Raw genomic sequence first — 19,775 nt, forward strand, 5'->3', positions numbered from 1 at the left:
GCCAAAATGTGGAAACTCATTTGAGTCCATCAACTGACATAAGGATAAACAAAATGTGATATATCCACACAATGGAATAATATTCAGCCATAAAAATGAGTGAAGTACTGATACATGCCACAACAGGGATGAACCTTGAAAACATTATGCTACATGAAAGAAGCCAGTCACAAAAGGCCACATACTTTATAAAATGTCCAGAATAGGTAAATCCATAGGGATAGAAAGTAGATTAGTGGTTGCTAGGGGCTTGGAAGAGTAGAGATTGAGGAGTAACTACTAACGTATATGGGGTTTCTTTTGGGGATAATGAAAATGTTCTGGAATTAGGTGATCAATGCACAACTTGGCGAATATACTAAAAAATCACTGAATTGTACACTTTAACAGGGTGAACTTACATTATGAGAATTTATCTCAATAAAGCTAGATTCCTTACAAAACAATAAAAGTCAAACTCTCTAACAGAAAGAGGAAAAAAGATTATGAAGAGGGAATTTTTTAAAAAAGAAAAGAAAATGGCCAAGAAACACATAGATAATCAAAGACATGAAGAGGGCCTGGTCCCGTGGCCGAGTGGTTAGGTTTGCACGCTCTGCTGCAGCGGCCCAGGGTTTCGCTGGTTCGGATCCTGGGCGTGCACATGGCACCGTGCTCAGACCATGATGAGGGCATCACACATGCCACAACTAGAGGCACTCACAACTGGAAGATACAACTATGTACTGGGGAGGAGGAGGAGAAGAAGAAAAAACAAAGATTGGCAACAGCTGTTAACTCAGGTACCTATCTTTAAAAAGAAAAAAAAGACAGGAATAAGACCAGGATTGTATACCCAAAGACAACATGGATGTTGTCTTAACCCAGTCTTTTGGGTACAAGCAACTGTAACTGAAAGCTACTCAAACCAGCTTAAATTAAAAAAAGAAAGGAACAAGCAAACGCAAGGATACAAGGATATCTAACAGAGCCCAAGGGCAGGAAGAAACAGTCATGCCTCCTAAGAGACATTTTAAAATAAAATCATGGCACCGTTCTGCTGAAGCTTTCCAAAGGCTTGCCACTGCATTTAAAGTTAAGTCCAAACTCCTCACATGCTTTGGTTCTAACCTGCGTCCTCACACTCACCTCAAACTAACGTCCCCCAGCTTCTTTCATGACAGTTACACCAAACTCCTTTCCCATGCCAGGGCCTTCACATTAACTGTTCTCTGTGCCAAGAAGGTTCCCGCCTCCCCCATGCCCACAGGAATACTCTTCCCCCAGCTGTTATCTTGTCCGGCTCACCCTCACCTTCAGGTCTTAGCAGAAAGGTCACTCGCTCTGAAAGGCCTTCCCTCATCCCCTTCCTCTAACACCTACCCTATTTCTTTCTTTTCCAATCCTTACCAAACTCCATATTTCTCTTTTTTGTTATATATTCACCATTAGAATAAAAGATCCAAGAGGGCAAGGAACTTGTCTGCCCTGTTCCTCCCACCACTGTATCCTCATTACAGTGTCTGCCGTATGAAAGATACAGATGTGCAATTAAAAACAAGGAACTATCCTAGATGGATAAATTTTGGCACACATATCTATAAAAGAGAATACTGTTTAATCATTAAAAATGTTGATGTAGATCTAGACTGACACAGGAAGAAAGCCATAATATATTTTCTAGGTGAAACATGCATGATCCAACACCGTAGAGTACAATAATTATTGTAAAAATGTCATTTTTTAAAATAACACTTAAATAATGTTAAATCTTAAATATATATTTAAAAACAAATACACAAGTTTGGAAGGATAAATATATATATATATACAAATACAAAATTACCACTAGTTATTCGTGGGTGATGAAATTAGGGTGATTTTCACTCACTCATCCCTTTTTTATATGGTATAAATGTTTTACAATGGGCATATATTACTTAGTTTTTTAAATTCATAACTTGATTTTTATCCAAGTAATTCTACCCTGTATTCAGAAAATCAAATAGTACTGATAGACTGTAATGAAAAACCATTCCCCATGTCTGGACAAGACTCCCCAAATCCAGTCTTAATCCCCTAGGGCTAACTGATTTCAACTCCTGGTTGTTTCTTCTGGATAGTTACTGCACTTCTCTGCACACTGTGCTTATCCTACAAATTTCTGGCTCATCCATTTCAGGCATTACCTATTTCCTTATGCTATGGTAGAATCAGACGTAGCTCTGAAACTACCCTTACTATCTCTTCCCTCTACGCTTTTGATATAGATAAATATAATCACTATTTTTGGTTATATCAATCACTATTTTTGGTTGAATCAATAATTGGTGATACACTGTTGTGACTTCATTGTCTACTGACTAGTCAAGTATTATATTACAAACATATTTCCTTCTTCAGAGAGGTCTTCGTTTTCCCTAGAGTTCTCTTTCTTTCCTTCTTCCGTGGTTTCCTCTACTTTAACTTCCAATTTTCTTTAATTGCTGCAACATATTAGATGTTCTAGCAAGAAGGTTTCCCCCTCAGAATCCTCCATCTTCTCACTCCAATCTGGGCTGGCTGCCCTCTAGGTCTGCTGGCAGTTGTCACCTTTGGTGCTTCCCTTTACTGCTTTTTTGGGCTGGAGCCACTGTTTCCTGAATTCGAATGTCTCCTTCTTTCTTTGTTCACTCCCCAGTTTTGAAGTACATTCACAGGACCTTAAGAAACTAACATAGGAAAAGGTACATGGGAGGTAACTTAGTCCTTATACGCCTGAAAAAGTCTTTACCTTTATGCTTGATTCAGCAGGATAAAAAAATCCATGTAGAAAAAATTTCCTTAGCTTTTGGAGGCACTGCTCTAACTTCCTCTACCATCCAGTGTTGCCACTAAATTCAATGCCACTCTGTCTTATTCAACTTTAAAGTGATCCCATTTTCATTCTCTCCTGCACCCTGTAACCGCGCCCCCTCCCAAGCTTTTAAGATCTTCTCTTTTTTCTTGCTGTTATAAGAATTCTTGATTTGGTCCTTTCATCATTACTTTTGCCATGCATTTAGAAAACCTTTTCAATCTAGACACTTGTGGCACTTTAGCTCTGGGAAATTCTCTTGTATCAATTCATTAGTAGTCATTTGTTTTCTTTGCTGCTTCTTAAACTTCCATCAACTAGATGTTGGAACTTTCAAACTGATCATTTTTTATGCATTCTATATTATTTACTTTTAAGACTTCCTTTGCTATTTTATAACTGCTATTAATTTTTTTAGTAAATTTTAGTACAACAGAAAAACAGAAACAATATCTTCAGTAAGGAAATGGCTAGATAAATTATGATACCTCCATTCTATGTGGTCATTAAAGAATGAACTATATTCCAGGATGTATTACATTAAAAACTTGTTGTTAAAGAAAAATAAAATTTGGTTGTAGAAAGATAGAAGGAAAACAAGATTCAATTCTTTCAACAAATATTGGTTAAGCCTCCACCAGTGGCCAGGCTCTATTCTAAATGCCCAAAATATAGGAGCGTGCTCTAACGTCCTCCTGGAGCTTTCATTCTAGTAGGGGGGGAGGAAGCATAACTAGAAGTGACAGCAAATTAAGCGAAAAATTTTTTCCAAGATACAGGCAAGTTTTGCAGGCAGAAGAGATGGAAATCAAAGAGAAAAGCAGAAGGTACTGGCGATAGAAGCAATAAATGAGTGAACAAAGTCCTGGTAAAGTTTCTTTTAGACAGAGTCAAAAGTACAGGCAAAGGCAGAGAAGATGAGAACTCATATCTGACATTCCTGGTTTGCTTTAAAAAAAAAAAGGGAGGCGGACAGGGTATTAGAAGAGCTCTGCAAGGAACGGGAAGCCAGGTTTTCAGTGGAAGGTATGCATTTTGGAAGAGCCAGTTAACGGGCCTCTGACCGGGAGAAAAACAATAGGGTAGCCCCCAGCAGCAAGTATTTAGTTAAGTTACACTGTAAGTATTAGCTGGTTCAGTAAACTCTGTTTAATTTCTCCAGCAATTAGAGACCCGAAACAAAGACATCAGATAGGGGAGATGATCCACTGAACTTCATGTGCTCTTTCTCCGCATTTCAAGCTTAAATACCCCAAGAGTTATTGGTAATGTGCCAGAGGGTAGAAGCAATCAGGAGAAAAACATATCTTTGATTACTATTTTATTTTAAAATAATCAGATTAGTTCTCTATTGCTGCCATAATAAATTAGCACAAATCTAGCAGCCTAAAACAACTCCCATTTACTATTTCACAGTTCTGAAGGTCAGAAGTCCAGGCTGTGCTTGGGCAAGTCCTCTGCTTATGGTGGCTCACAAAGCCAAAATCAACAAGCATTGGTGGGTCTGCATTTCTTCCTGGAGGCTCTGGGAACGTCTACTTGCAAACTCATTCAGGTTGCTGGCCAAATTCAGCTCCTTGTGGTTGTAGGCCTGAGGGCCCTGTTTCCTTGCTGGCTTTCAACCAAGGGTCCTCCCTTGCTCCTAGAAGGTACATGCATTCCTTCTCATGATTTCTATGTGGTCCTCTCCTGCAAGGAAGGGTCCCTCTCATGCCTCAAATCTCTCTGACTGCCTCCAACCAGAGAAAATTCTCTGCTTTTAAGGGCTCATATAATTAGATTAGGCCCACTGGGATAATCCAGGAGAATCTCCCTATTTTGAGGTCCGTAACCTTCATTTTATCTGCCAAGTCCTTTTTATCATGTAACATAACATATTTACAAGTTTCAGGGATTAGAGCATGAGCATGTCGGGGGAGAACCTTTGTGGGGGGTATTGAACCTACAATAGCAACTAAACAATTTTTTACATAAAAACCAAGATGGATATATTATGGAATAAGGACAAAACTCACAATATTTTTAAGAAAAGAAGAAAGACTTAAAAGCATTTCAGGCTCACACAGGGGATACTCTGGGCTCTTCTCCCAGGTTCCCCGAGGTGTGCATTAAGTCATCTCCACTTGGACGTCTAACAGACATCTTAATCAGGGCATGTAATAAACAGAGCTCCTGAAAGTCCTCTCCAAACTAGCTTTTCCTGTAGTTTTCCTCATTGATGGAGTTAATGGCAACTCCATTCTACTAGTTGCTCAGGGCCAAAAACTTGGTGCCATCCTTACTTCTCTTTCTCTCAGCTCACATCTCATCTGCAAGTCTGATCCAGAATTCAAACACTTCTCATCGTCCTGGGTAGAGCCACTATCATACAGCACCTGGATTTTTTAAACAGCTTCTGGTCTCCCGGCTCTGCCCTTGCTCACCTGCAGTCTGCTCTGAATACACAACCAGGCTGATCCTACAAAACACATGTATATCATGATATTCCCCTGCTCAAAACCCACCAACTGCTTCCTCGCTCACTCAAGAGTAAAAGCCAAGCCCTTACTATTCCCCTATAGTCGAGGATCTGGCCTGCAGCTACCTCTCTGATTTCATCTCCTACTCCTCTTCCCCTCACTCCTCCATGCTAGCCACAAAGGCCTCCCTATTGTTCCACAAATAGGCCATGTACATTCCCAGCTCAGGACCTCTCTGCATTTGATATTCTCACAGGAATGCTCTTTCCCCAGATGGCAATCTCATTTCCTCATTCCTTCAGATCTTTAGTCAAAAGTCAGCCTCTCAGCAAGGCCTTCTCTGGCTACCACAACTAAAATTTCACTTCCCCCTCTTCTGCTGCTTATCACTATCTAACCATTTTTTAACCTTTAAAACTCATTTTTCCCCAACATTTTATTATGAAAAATTTCAAACACATACGAAAGCTGAAAGAAATATACTGCAAACATCCATATACCCACTACATATATTCTACAATTAACATTTTCTATATTTGCTTTATCTCATACCCATCCAACTATCTGATTCACGTTACTTTTTTATTCTTTTCAAAATAAGTTGCACATCATCAATAACACTTCCGTCTAAATACTTTAGCATGGATATCATTAACCAGAGTTCATTATTTATTTATGGCTCCTCTTTTTTTAAGGTAAAATTTACATGTGGTGAAATGTACAAATCTTAAGTGTATATAGATACTTCTGACAAATGAATACACCTGTGTAATACAAACCCCTACCAAGATACATAGAACATTATCACCACCCTAGACAATTGCCTCATTCTCTTTCCAATCTCTACACCTCACCCCCAGGCAATCTAGATCTTTTTTCCCCCATAGATTAGTTTTGTCTGTTCTGTAATATCTTGTAAATGGCATCACACAGTTCTTTTGTGTAAGGGTACTTCTAACTATCAGGCTAAATTTGGCCAAGAAAAACTGGCCAAATATCAATAATTCTCACATCTGCTTTTCCTGTTCAATATTGTGGACCATGACTTTCTGTTCATAGCTACATTGCAAGAGTGCTGATTTTAAAAAGTATTCTAAAAAGCAGTGTTGCAAATAAAAATAGGACACCTTCTAGCCTGACTTCTTCTAGTTAGGGGTTAGTAAAAAACTTCTCTAGACATTAGTAAAAAACCACCCATGGGCCAAATCCAGGCCAAAGTCTGTTTTGTAAACAAATTTTTATTGGAACACAGCCACACCTATTCATTAGGTATTGTCTATGGCTGGTTTCACAGTATAATGGCACAAATGAGTGGTTATGACACAGCAGAATGGCTTATAAAGCCTAAAATATTTATTTGGCCCTTCAGAGAAATGCTTGCTGACCTGTTCTAACAGACGTCACACTGATAATGAATTTTTTATTACTCATCCTACATAAAAGTAACTCACCTTGGACATATGGCTAATTTGCAAGGGTCTTTCCTTGAGAAGGCAGGATTTGGCATCATTCTACTTCCTTAAAAAAGTCTCAAAGATTAAACAACCAATCCAGAACTGGGACTCAGAAATAGGAGTAAAGATTACACTGAGCTCCGAATAGGTCTAGAATAACTAAATATTTGGCAGGGAAAGGGGGCAAGTACTGGTAGAACAGACAGTTGTTCATTGCCCCTCCATTCCCCACTTCTGCTCCCAGTACTTTGCTCGAGGAAAGCAAATCTTAGGAGAAACCGTGCAAGAGCTACTTAAGAGACTCTCTGTTCCCATGGATAGTGTGATGAAAGGACATGAGGTCTGGGACAGGTGCAGTCACCATGCCACCATGAGGGAAAGCCTAGAGCTGGGAGTTTGGAAATAGGAGAAGACAACTTGTAGGCAGCCCAATGGTAAAGCTGACTTTACATGATTCCGCAGGGTAGAGAGTCACAGTGAGCCCATGGTTCAAGATTTGCACAAAACTAGCGCTACTTCTTGAGTTGTCATTTACAGGAGCTAATGCCTGTCTTTTATTATGTGAGCTTGGTTAAGTTGGATTTTGGGACATTTCCAACTAAAAGAATCCTCCTGTTATAGAAGGCCAAGTATTTATATTCTTGAACCATCACTGAATACTAGGGGCATGTTGTTGCTCCTAAACCAGGAATACTAGTGACTTTTTTCCAACTTCACCCCAAGAATTCTGAAGCAAGTGAGGGAAGAAGCCAAAGTTGAAGGAAAAATAGAGACAGAGCCAACCAACAGACTCAGGTTGCCAGAAAATTATAACACTAAAGGACAGCCAGGGAGGGAAAAGACTTGGTTTGATATCTTGATTACCAGAAAAAAGCTGCACCTTATATCTGAACTCACGTATTTGATTGTTTGCTCATGTTTCTAAAAATCACAAATCCACCCCTCCCCCTCATACTCACCTCCAGTCTCCGTAGAGGTTGAAGACAGTAAGACATGTACTTATTCTTCATTGGATCTATAATTAAGCAGTATGTTTGGACCCCTCTCCACTGGTTACTCATCAATATTATAAGTCTCAAGGGTTCTTTTGGGCCTAAAATTTGGTAATGGAGCTCAGGGCTACTGACTCTTGGTATAAGACACAGACAGCCAAGAGGCAAAATGTATTTATGTAGACATATATAGTTTTTCCAAAATGGGAAGTTTTTAAAATTTATATCAGCATAAAATGTTGTAAGAAGTTAAAAAATATAAAGATTCATATAAAGTAAAAGATACCCCATTTCCTGCCTTACCCATAACCACATAATCGAATACCCTAGAGATAACCACCATTAATATCCTTGCAGACTTTTTAGAATGTAGTATTTCCTTTGTGGAAACAGGACCATACTATGTTGACTTGCTTTTCTGACTTTTGGAACTTTTCCGTTTTAATATTACAGATCTAGCTTATCTTTTTAACAACTACAAATTAATCCACTACATGAATATATCTAACTTATCTGCCAGTTGACTACTGATGGACATTTACACTTTTTGCTTTTCACAATGACAGCATTCCTATGATCAACACTCTTGCATAACTAGAAAGAGATACATGCATACGTACTTCCATAAAACAAATCTTTGAGACGAGGAATTGCTGAGTCAAAGGGCACGTGTATTTAAAATTTTGACAAACAGCAAGAAACAAAACAGTGAAAACTATTACTCCATTCAGAGTAAAAAACAAAGTCATTACGTTGGGTACACATGCAGGAAGAGGTACAGAACACTGGTTTTCAATCAGTGCAATTTTGCCCTCCAGGGAACATCTGAAAATGTCTAGAGTCATTTTCGGTTGTCACAACTGGGAAGGTGCTAATATCTAGTAGGCAGAAGCCAGGATGATGCAAAACAACCGACAATGCATAAGACAGCCCCTCCACAATAAATAATTATCTGGCCCAAGACGTCAGTAGTGCTCAGGATGAAAATTCTTGGTCTGGGATTATATATCACATATATCCACAGTAGCTTTCTTTGAAGAGTGGAGGACAGTTATCATTTATACTTCTGTATTGTTTGTGGTGTTTTGCAATGGACATGCACTAGTTTAAAAAACACTTCCATAAACAAAAGTTCTCCCTCATGTTGAGATAAAATCACTCTCTGTGGCTTCTCACACTAGTTCTATACCTTGGGAACAAATTCTGAAAGTAGCTAACAAGAGTCACTGAATCTTCAGCAAGCTAATCTTAGTTCTTTCCAGCGCTCTTCATAGGAAACAGTTTCAAGTCACTTCACCAATCTGATTGCTGTACCTATTAAGAACAAGGTGCTAAGCACTGAACCCAATACTCTAGTTTTGTACTCTAACCAGTGAAGAGTGGAATCATCGTCTCCCTCATTCTACATGCGATGGCTCACATTCAACTTATTAAAACACTTAATTTTTCCACACACACTGCAGTTAATTTACATTTTCCCCATCCTGCACTTTTATAGTATTTTTTAAGTCTAAATACAAGAAACTGAGAGACCTGATTAACTCTCCTTACTACCCTAAGGAGCGTACCACTCTAGTGTCTAGAATACAAATTAAGCTACAATTTTGAGTTACATTTGACTCAGGAGCAGACATACTCACCACCTGACGTGGACGTGGGGGTTACTTAAATCCTGTCACTAATGCACTTGAAAATCACCTAACAGGGTAAGCTATTTTTAATTCTTATTAATTTCACTCAATTCAACAAACATCTATTGAGTGCTCAGGACACTGTACACATCAATAAGATCAATAAAACAAAGAGCTCAACTGCCCAGCCAGCCATTTACTGGAGTTATCTTACTGAAGAAACCCTTTGTCCTGACTACCTATTAAACACTCACTGATTTCAACCTGTAGAACTATATATAATGCTATGTTTTATACAGAAAGGCTAGGTGTTACTTATTCCAATATTCTCTTAATTTTTTGCACGTTTTTGGGCCCAAACTAAGTGCTCAGTAAATGTTTAATGAATAAGTGCACCATATCATCACTACTACATACAACATACCTGCAGTAAACACCTATAATAGGGCTTTCACCCTTGCATCGCTGAAAATAATAGATAGCAATACCTCTTAAACGTACCCAAAACAAAAGTGGATTCACGAAGGCATAAAGCACACACGGAAGGGTAAGATAAAGCTTTACCCTTGGATAATAAATTATAGAAACAGGAAAGAAACACTCAAAGATGCACATGAAAATGATGAAACGGTTTAGACAAAATTAAATTCCAAAACGATAAACATTATAATTTCCCCACTAAACCCAGCACACTCCCAGGTCGATTCCACCTCACCGGGGAGAAAGCTCCCGCACAAAAAAAAAAAAAAAAAAGGAGGAGGCTCCCACGTGCAGAATCCTCCGCAAGGCGGTCGGCGCTCCGCCACCCCGCCACGCCCCCGCACAGGCCCACTCCCTCCGCCGCCGCCCGCCGCTGGGCCAGCGCAAGGAGGCCTCTGCTCCGACGCGGCTAGGGCAGAGCGCAGGGGACAGAGGCAGGGGAAGGGGGAGGCAGGTGGGCGGGGAACGAGCCCATCCCGACCCCGCAAGCCCAAGCCTAGGAGACAGCGGGCGACTGGCAACCTTGGGCTCCAAGCTGCGCACCCAAGGGTCCCGGGCCCCGGCGCAGGCGGACCCAGCCGGCCGCCCCCCGCCCCTTCCTCAAGCCGTTAGCGCCGCGGCCCCACCCCTCGCTGCCGGCTGCGACCCGTCCCGTTCGCCCCAAGCCGCTACCCCAGCCGACCGCGGCCCGAGGCATCTGCTCGCTGGAGGTGGGCCCCAAGCTGACAGCCACGTCCGGAAGGTCGAGGAGCCGGACTCCTATACCTGCACTTTCCTCCGCCCTGCCGTGTTCTGCCGGTGATGGGCCGCCATCTTGCATGTTGACACTCCTACGTCACTTCCGGAAATGGCTCGGGCCGGGCGGATGTCCCGCCTCTTCCTCTTTGGCCAAGGGCAGGTGATGCTCCCCAAGCTGTCTTGGTCCTTGTGGCCGGTGGCCTTGTGGTGAGGTTGAAGCTCCTGAAAACCATAGCGTGCATATAATGCTGGCGGAAAGAGAGCCACCTTCTGAGCCGAGGGAGCAATCCGAATCCAGCTGTGTGTGGCCCTAAACCTTGGCTTGGCGCTGCTCTCCGGGATGCCTCCTCCAGAGGCCCAAACAGTCATAAGGGAAGCGCTGAAAGAATTAATAATGCTGGACCTAAGCAGCTTGGACGGACATACCCCAAGCTTTCCTAGGCAGCCAGGGGGACCGACAGATTTGCCATGAAGTACCTAAAAGTGCGGAGAATTATAAACTGGCCTCCAAGTAGGAGAGAGAGAAGAGTTTGCAAAGGAGGTAGCCCCCACCTTCAAGAGGAGCCAAGTATACGTTTAAATAAGAGATAAAAGGATCTTAAAGAAGGTGAAAAATACATGCTAGTTAAAATTGTTCCCAGAGACAACTTTCTAAGTTCCAAAACCTGAAGGAGTTGGGGCTCATTCTAGTATCTGGTTTAAATGATCTCTTAGATTGGAACAGTGAGACCCTTCTGGGTGAAGGTTTAGACTTGAGGAAGTTTTCCTGACACCAATTATAGGAGCTGAGGACTGTAAGACTCTTTCTTGTGAAAACGAAACCTATAGAACTACACTGTCCCGTACAGTATCCACTGGCCATTGAGCTCTTGAAAGATGGCTAGTTCAAATTGAGATAATGATGAAACTAAAATGCCCACCAAAGTTTGAAGACTTAGTAGGAAGAAATGGATGTAAGATATCTAATAATTTTTATATTGATTATGATGTTGAAATGTTAATGTTTTGGATATGTTTGGTTAAATAAAATATTAAGATTAATTTCTTTTTACTTTTTATATTGTGGCTATTAGCATATTTAAAGTTATATATGTAGCTCACATATTTCTGTTGCATAGTGCTAGTATAGAAATAATGCTTAGGAAAGTTCTTATCTAGACAAATGTGTTTTTAAATTAATGAAGAAGTGTGAATTAGAGAAGTAAAAACTGATGGCAGAAAGCTTCTTAAGCAAAACTGGCAGTGATAACTTGTAGCTAAATTACCTATACTGCATTGTATTACAGACACTTTCCTTCATTTATTTGTGTATTCATTCATTCAACAAAATATTGTTTAGCACCTATTAAGTGCCAGGCACTATGTTAGGTTCTGGGAATCCAGTGGTGAGTGCACATAGTCATTGAACTTAGAGTACCAGGGCAAGACAGGAATTAATTAAACACATAAGTGAATGTGAAGATAAGTACAGTGAAGAAAGATAGTTGTAAGACACGAAGGGATCCTTGAGTCAAGATCTGAGGATGGAGTTAACTAGGCAAGAAGAAGGAATCATCTGAACAAAGATCTTGTGGCAAAAGGGATCATGGAACTTCCAGGAATTGAGGACCAAGTCTTAGAGTGCAGAGAAGAATGGGAAGTATGCAGAAGCCACACCCAGCAGAGTCTTTTAGATCAATGGGAAGCTATTGCATCAAAAAGAAATTGTTCAACAAATACCTATTGAGCACCCATGGTATGCCAGGCACCATGCAAACATGTTGCTCTGCACAATATGCTAGTACCTGCCAGAAATGGATTAAGTTGTCATCGTACTTTAGATGTGAAGAGCATCGAAGCTGTGAAGTCCTTTTAATGGGGCAGAATATCCAACAGCATGTCTTGAAGTTCACTTTGCCTGAAAGGAGAGATGGCCTTGGTTAATAGTTCATGGTCTGAGGCTAATTTGTTTGGCCAGTTGGTCAAAGACATGGAAAGAGCAAGTTTGGAGAACTGGTGACAGGGAAGACTGGGGAAGGGATATAGTGATGGACCTGGCAGAATGAATCTTTAGAATCATAGGGATGAAATGAACTGCTCTGTGGATGAAACTCAGTCTCCTTTTCCAGCCTCAGTGCTTGCTCAGTGGAATCGTGAATGAAATGGCAGTAATAACAGGACTGGAGCTGTGTATGGGATCACTAAGCTACTACTGAGTGTTCAGGTTGCCAGCAGAAGTGACCAATCCTGAGTTGGTGATATACCCCATGCTCCAAGAGGATCAGCCAACTACTTGAAGGCAAGTCGATTCCATTGGCCCTCCCTGATCTTTGAGGGAGTAATCTGCCCTCTCTGAAATACGTTTACTCTAGATTTAGATTTGCTTTCACTGCTTGCTGTGCTTCTGTTAGCACCACCACCTGGGGACTTACTGAATGCTTTATACACTGTCATTGTGTCTGACACCATATTGCTCCTGACCAAGAAACTCACTCAGTAGTGAAAGAAGTAATGCAATGGGCTATTGCCCATAGAATTCATTGGTCTAACTGTATATCCTATTACCAGGAAGCACCTGGTCTTATTGAAGACTTAGTCATGGTGCCTCTGGGAAATAGGAAGGATGTAGTACATGCTTTGAACTACTGTCCAATATTTAGCAGTCTTTTTTCCTGTTCCTGTTATCTATTGCTGTATAACCACCCCAAAACTTCGTGGTTTAAAACAGTGACGACGTTTACTTTGCCTACAAATCTGTAATTTGTGCAGGGCTCAATGGAGACAGCTTATCTCTATTCCACTTTCTACTTGATGCTAGCTAAGGCAGCTAAAAAGTAGGGGTCTGGAACCATCTAAAAGCCCAGTCCTTCACGTATCTGATGACTGATGCTGAATCTGTGGCCAGAACACCTACTCATGGCCTTTTCTACAATGCTGTTTGGTTTCTTACAACATAGTAGCTAGGTTCCAAGGGCAAGCATCCCAAAAGAGAGAAATCTGAGTGGAAACTATGATGTGTTTTCTAAATTAACAATGGAAGTCCCAATGATAGTGTCACTTCAAACCATATTTAGTTCATGAGGACTTAGTCATTAAGGCTGGTTATATCCAAGGAGATTCCTTTTTTTATGGGAGAAGTGTCAAAGAATTTGTGGATATGTTTTCAAACCACCACACTTCCATAGGCAAGATATTACACCTAACAACCCCCACCTAAAATTTTTTTAACTGCCATTCTCTGAGATTCTGGGGTTTGCTGGTTTAGAGGTTTGTTACCAAAGAAAGGAACAATGGTTCCATTGATTTGGAGCTGAGACTGCCATCTAACCATTTTGCGTATCTCATGTCACTGGATAGGCAAGAGAAGGAGAAGGAGGATGAGGTTATGGTATTGGTGGTAGTGATTAACCCTGATCATCAAAGAGAAATAGGTTTGCTAATATACCTTTAAACAGATAAGCCCATCAAACACTCGGATCCCTTAGATATGAAGGTACTGTTTAAAGGTGAAGGGAACACAGAATGGCTGGTGGATAAAGAAAGTCGTAAATGGAGATGAAGTCCTTGTGATCAGGGGAAGAAATGAGAGCTGTTATCTTTGCATGTATTTCCTTTCTTGATGTGTCATGTGTGCTTTCATATGCTTTAACTTTTATTTTCTTTCTTTACTCTTTACTTCACTATTGTATATAGAGTGTGCTATTGTTGGTAAACTTTGTTATTTACTCCATAAGTTGCAGAGGAATGGATATCAACTAGAGGTTCTAGGCTTAGAAATGGATGGATGGGTGTGGTAACTGATGAGACATTGGGTTGACTCCCTTGGAGGGTGACAGAGTGAGTGCATCTTTGGTTGTATGAAGCGTAGTTGCAATATGTTAAGTGGCAACTTTTTTTTGAATTATAAGTGCTGAAAGCAGTGGTTATATTGGTGTTGGGTGATGAGGATTTTTAGGCTGGTTACTTTTAAAACTACAGATAAGAAGCAGGCTCCAAGGAGTGGAATTTGCTTGCCCTTTGATCAGAGACAATTGCATTTGTGAAGGAAATCTCCATGCCTCCCTCTCTGTGCCAGGAGGAAGTGGGGGATGGCCTTATCTCTGGAAACTCTTAATGGGGAAGGCAAGAACTTAAGTCGTTTACTGTCTGGCAACCTCATGTAACTGACCCCCCACCCCAAAATCCTCCTTTGTCTTTAGTTGAAGATAATATTTGAGCGGTGACTTCTGCCATTTACTCAATCCGGTTTGATTCTTATCTAAAAGTTGTGGGACCGCCCAATGGCCGGACCCTACCGGCACTGGTACCATTTTAACTTTTTTTCCTTTGTCTTGTAAAGAGATGACTCACATACCCATGCCTTAAATTTAGCCCTAACCCTCAACTCGGGGCAGCAGCAGGAGCTCTGACTGCCCGTGGGTCCTGTCCCCACGCACCAGCTCTGCCTGCCCATGGGTCCTGTCGCCATGCCAGCGGGGGCAGCAGCAGCGGCTCTGCCTGCCCATGGGCTCTGTCCCCATGCCAGTGGGGGCAGCAGAAGCGGTGGCAGCAGAAGCTCTGACTGCCCATGGGTCCTGTCCCCATGCTGTTCCACACTATTCTCTAAATAAAAGAGCACTACTGCCAGATCTTGAGAGTCTAAGAAATCTTTCTTTCGACTCCTCGGCTCACCGACCCCGCATCATTGGGCAGCCAAAGGGATCACTTTGCATTTGACCGTTTTGTAGTTTTATTTTCTGCTGTCCATCATTTGAGTTCTCTACGTGTGGGGAATTCCCCACTGTGTGTCTTGGTGGTGGTGAGCACTGCTTACAAAAAGTGAGAAAGACAGTTACTCACTTTTTCTAGCCTTCTTACAGCCAGAGTGTGTGCATATACCCTCAGCTTGATTACTCAGATGACATTTTGATTGCAACTTTATGAGAAACTCTGAGCCAGCACCATTCAGCTAAACTGCTGCCAAATTCCTGATCTACAGAAACTGTGTGAGATAATAAATGTTTGTTTCAAGTGCCTTAGTTGTGGGATAATTTGTTATGCAGGAATAGATAACTAATACACCCCCCCTTCTCCATGAGGAGTGGAAATGTCACAGCACCTTCACAAGCCTGCAGAGATATTCTCACCATCAGCCTCTTCAATCTCCAATTATTTCTTTGTCTTCTCTTGTATAACTGCCAGGAGGCTTGTCCTGGCAGAATTCCTTCATCAATCTCTTAGCATTTTCTGCAAAAGAAGATTGGCATCTTTATTTAAAATGTAAGAAAACTTGACAACTATTATATTGTTCTGATTTTGAAACCTCTGCCTAAAGTCCTAGACAACATGAAAACTTTAACATCCTGGATAAAAATATCCACACAAATATTAAATAAAAGTACAGTAAATTTAGAAAGTAAATAAGAGTTCTAGAAGGCTCCTACTTCGAAACAAACCAGATTTGTTCTTGTTAAATCTTTCTCTGGAGGTTTATCCCTCCCTCTGCCAGTGACTTGAACAAGTTAATTAAGTTCTCTGTTGTCAGTTATCTGTAAAATGGAATGATAATAGTACCTGTCTCCTATGGTTCTTATGAAGGTCAATGAAATCATCGTAGCACAGTACCTGGTATGCAGGAAATAGTCAATATATTGTAGGTATTATTTTTAGTCACCACCTTGCTCAGGAAACATTGCCGAAGTGTTGAAATTTCCTAGGGTAGATTATCTCATAATTTTTATATAAAGCAGACTCTATTACTTGTTAAAGTTTTCAAATTAGCGTGAAATTTGTATCTTTTGTTCTTGCCTCCTCTCTTGTTCTCAACAGCCAGAAAAAGATTTGTGAAATGATAAGGCGTTTTTACAGATTGTTCTCATGCTTGAATACATGTTTTCTGGCTGCATGATGAATCCATTTACTGAATGAAGTAAATAAAGGTAACCAGGTATGTCTTCGCACCATACCCCACACTTCCCATCACCAGGGGGAGAGACATGAATGTGATTTTGTGTTTTTTGTTTTAATTGTTCAAGAGGGATTAATATGTTCTGAAAATTTGTTTAAAAATAAGGAATCATGTAGATCCTTGGTTTGCAACTACTACTCTCTGCTAATGCTTAATGCAGTAATTTGGATACTTTAAAGATGAATTTTAAAAAGGATAGAGTTTTAAGCCTCATGTAGGTAATGCAGAAGTGCTAAATAAACTTTTTCTTTTCTATAGATTGGCACCTGAGCTAACGACTATTGCCAAATTTCCTTTTTTTCCCCCTTCTTCTTTTCCCCAAAGCCCCCGGAACATAGTTGTATGTTGCAGTTGTGAGTCCCTCTGGTTGTACTATGTGGGACGCTGCCTCAGCATGGCCTGATGAGTAGTGCTGTATCCGTCCCCAGGATCCAAACCAGCAAAACCCTGGGCCACGGAAGTGAAACGCACGAACTTAACCATTCAGCCACGGGGCCGGCCCCTAAATAAACTTTTTAATGCAAGCCTGTCATGTTATCTGTCAGATTCATGGAGAAATTGAGAAGCTGAATAATTTCCTTAAAACTCTTTAATAATTCTCTCCTAAGAAGAGTGTTTTGATATATAGTAGACTACAAGATCGTAATGAAATAAGTATGCATAAGTATTGCAATATTATATAAGTAAATATAGAGACTCAGAATGCTTAAGATGTTTATGTCAAAATGCTGTGTACGTCTTGTCAGCAAATCCTCAGGTTTAAATACAGTCTTAGAAGGCATATTACTAAATGACTCATCGTTCAACAGTTCACTTATTTCTGAACACACTGCAAAAAAAAATAGCCTTCAGTTCTTTTTATCTTCTTTCTGTCCACATTTTTTGCATGCCAATGTTAGAACTGTAAGCCAGTCTCTTTTCCATTCCAAGAATGTTTTGACCTCTGTCTAGCTTTCCCACTGGAGGGCAGTAGAGAACCATCTAGGCCATCCCTGATTTTGGACCTCACTGGCTCTAATGTGATGTCAGACCTTAAAATGGTTGATACTTATTTCCTGCTGATAAAATGTCATAGTCAAGGTACCTTTTCAGGAAACCTATTTGCTCCCGTAAAAAGCCATAATTTACTGTGAAAATAAGGCAAAATTTATGCATTTATAAGCATTTACTAAGTAGGCCAAAAACCCCCATAATATTATAACTACATCACAAATGTCCTTTTTTGTGGTGGGATTTCTGTACAGCAGCTGAGCTGGCTGAGGCTTCTTAAAATACTAGTCCCGAAAAGTGCAGTGGGTGTGAATCTTTCACCACAAATTCCAATTTGTAAAGGTATCATATTAGATTATTAAAATTAAATTAGGGGATGGCCCAGTGGCCGAGTGGTTAAGTTGGTGTGCTCTGCTTCGGCGGCCCAGGGTTTCGCTGGTTCGCATCCTGGGCGCGGACATGGCACCGCTCATCAGGCCATGCTGAGGCAGCGTCCTACATGCCACAACTGGAAGGACCCACAACTAAAAAATCTGCAACTATGTACTGGCGGGTATGTGGGGAGAAAAAGCAGGAAAAAAAAAAAGATTGGCAACAGTTGTTAGCTCAGGTGCCAATCTTTAAAGAAGAAATAAATAAATATATATATATAAAATATATATATATAAATATATATATATTATATAATTAGTTGATTATAATTTTGAGCTCCCAGCCAGCCAAAATGATGGGAAAGTCAACCTCAGTCATTCTTAAGACTCCCCTGGTCACCGTGATGCACCACCATAAAGTCACTCATAGATCCCAGGGGTCATTGCCTGGGAGACACTAATAATCCTGAGGCCACAGTGATTGGGGCTGAGATGCCCAGTGTCCTTTGAAAATGGCCAGGCCTCTTGTCTTTTCCTCCATTGGAACTGGGACTTCTTGTTACAGCTGGAAATTCCAATGCCTAGGCTCCTGCCTCCTTAAGATCACCAGCCATCATTGACCAGGTTCTGTAACCAACTTGCATGCTTTCAACAGTGGTCACAGGACTTCATTCCTTGCAGAACCTCTCCTGCTTTCACTGACTTCTCTGCCCTCCAAAGAGAATGAATTTTTCCTCTGCACATCCTCTCCCACCCAAATTCATAGCTTAGCCTCTTCAGTGCCCTTGGGCTTTCACTAAAGGCAAGACCAGAGATAGTCTTTAAGTAGTTTCTGCTTAAGGCCCAGTAATACAAACCACTCCTGAGGTCAGTAAGCACTATGGACAGGGAATGCTCAGCACAGGGTGGGTAAGGAAGGAAAATTGCAGCAAAAACAAAATACATTCTTATGTCTCAACAAATTATCTTCTGCAGAAGCTAGACTGAACACAATTCTTTTCCTAGTTATCTCCCTATAGAAACCACAGGCCTTCTTTATGCCTCTGTAGGGACCTGAAATTGGCCACCCCAAGATATGTCTCTTTGGCATCAGGATTATTTGAGGCTGATTGCTTTTGATAAACTGGGACAGGGAAGGAGGCTCTGAGGAATAGAACGTGCCCTTTGTTAGGACACATTTACATTTGTAAGGTGTAGGGGAGGAGGACATTTCCTCTCCCCAAATGTGGGTTCGTCTGGCTGGAGAACGAATTAAATTCACATGAGACAGATTAGCAAGAGAAAATTAAACAAAGCTTTATGAGGAACCATGGCCCAGGGCCTTTCTTCCCGAAGGAAGAAAGGGCACCGAAGAAGTGGGGTGCACAGAGTGGTTATATACCCCCCAAACAGGGTGTTTCACATGTGATTGAAAAGTCCCTTTTACAATAGTCACGAGGCTGCTCTGTCAGCACAGCGCTTGATCGAAACGGCGGATAGGTCTGCTGTCTCAGTGAGTGCTGCAGGGTGGCAGGTGTGTTGCCTCGGGCTGAGGGGGGTCACAGATGAGCGCTGCAATCGGTTCCCAGCCTAAAGAAAGATGCTTAATCTTTAAGGAGATGCCAACGTTGGGAGGGGGAGGGAAGTCAGTTACAGGAGGTTACCAGACTAGCACAATAAAATGCAGATTTAAGTCCTTGCCTTTGGTATTGATTAAGAGTTTTTAGAGAGAAGGTCATCTCCTTTCTTCTTCCTGGTACAGAGAGGGAGGCACCTTTTACAGATAGAGATTTACCTTACAAATGTAAATGTGTCCTAAGGAAGGGCAAGTTCCATTCCTCAGAGCCTCCTTCCCTGTCCCAGTTTATCAAAAGCAATCAACCTCAAATAGTCCTGATACCAAAGAGACATATCTTGGGGTGGCCAATTCCAGGTCCCCA

The 19,775-nt window shown here is 41.1% G+C and overlaps 2 protein-coding genes across 5 annotated transcripts in view; one reads left to right on the top strand and one right to left on the bottom strand.

Annotated features, from left to right (window-relative positions):
- The window catches only part of WDR48 (WD repeat domain 48), a 44,680-nt gene extending 34,001 nt beyond the window's left edge, over window positions 1-10,679 (bottom strand). Inside the window, exon 1 of one of the 4 annotated variants that reach the window (XR_011527506.1) lies at window positions 10,597-10,677. Coding sequence is in view for 1 of the 4 variants with exons in the window: in XM_008530276.2 (XP_008528498.1) it covers window positions 10,597-10,644 (48 nt within the window). In the remaining 3 variants the exon portion in view is untranslated. Of the gene's footprint in view, window positions 1-10,457 lie in introns of all 4 variants that reach the window. The other 3 variants (XM_008530276.2, XM_070577216.1, XM_070577217.1) reach the window with 3 other exon arrangements.
- A 38-nt stretch (window positions 10,680-10,717) lies between these two features.
- Window positions 10,718-19,775, top strand: part of SCN11A (sodium voltage-gated channel alpha subunit 11) — a 146,255-nt gene continuing 137,197 nt past the window's right edge. Inside the window, exons 1-2 of the mRNA XM_008530272.2 lie at window positions 10,718-11,522; window positions 12,678-12,847. The gene's annotated coding sequence lies outside the window, so the exon portion shown is untranslated. The remainder of the gene's footprint in view (window positions 11,523-12,677; window positions 12,848-19,775) is intronic.

This window comes from Equus przewalskii, chromosome 15, assembly GCF_037783145.1.
Source record: "Equus przewalskii isolate Varuska chromosome 15, EquPr2, whole genome shotgun sequence".
Taxonomy (NCBI): domain Eukaryota; kingdom Metazoa; phylum Chordata; class Mammalia; order Perissodactyla; family Equidae; genus Equus; species Equus przewalskii.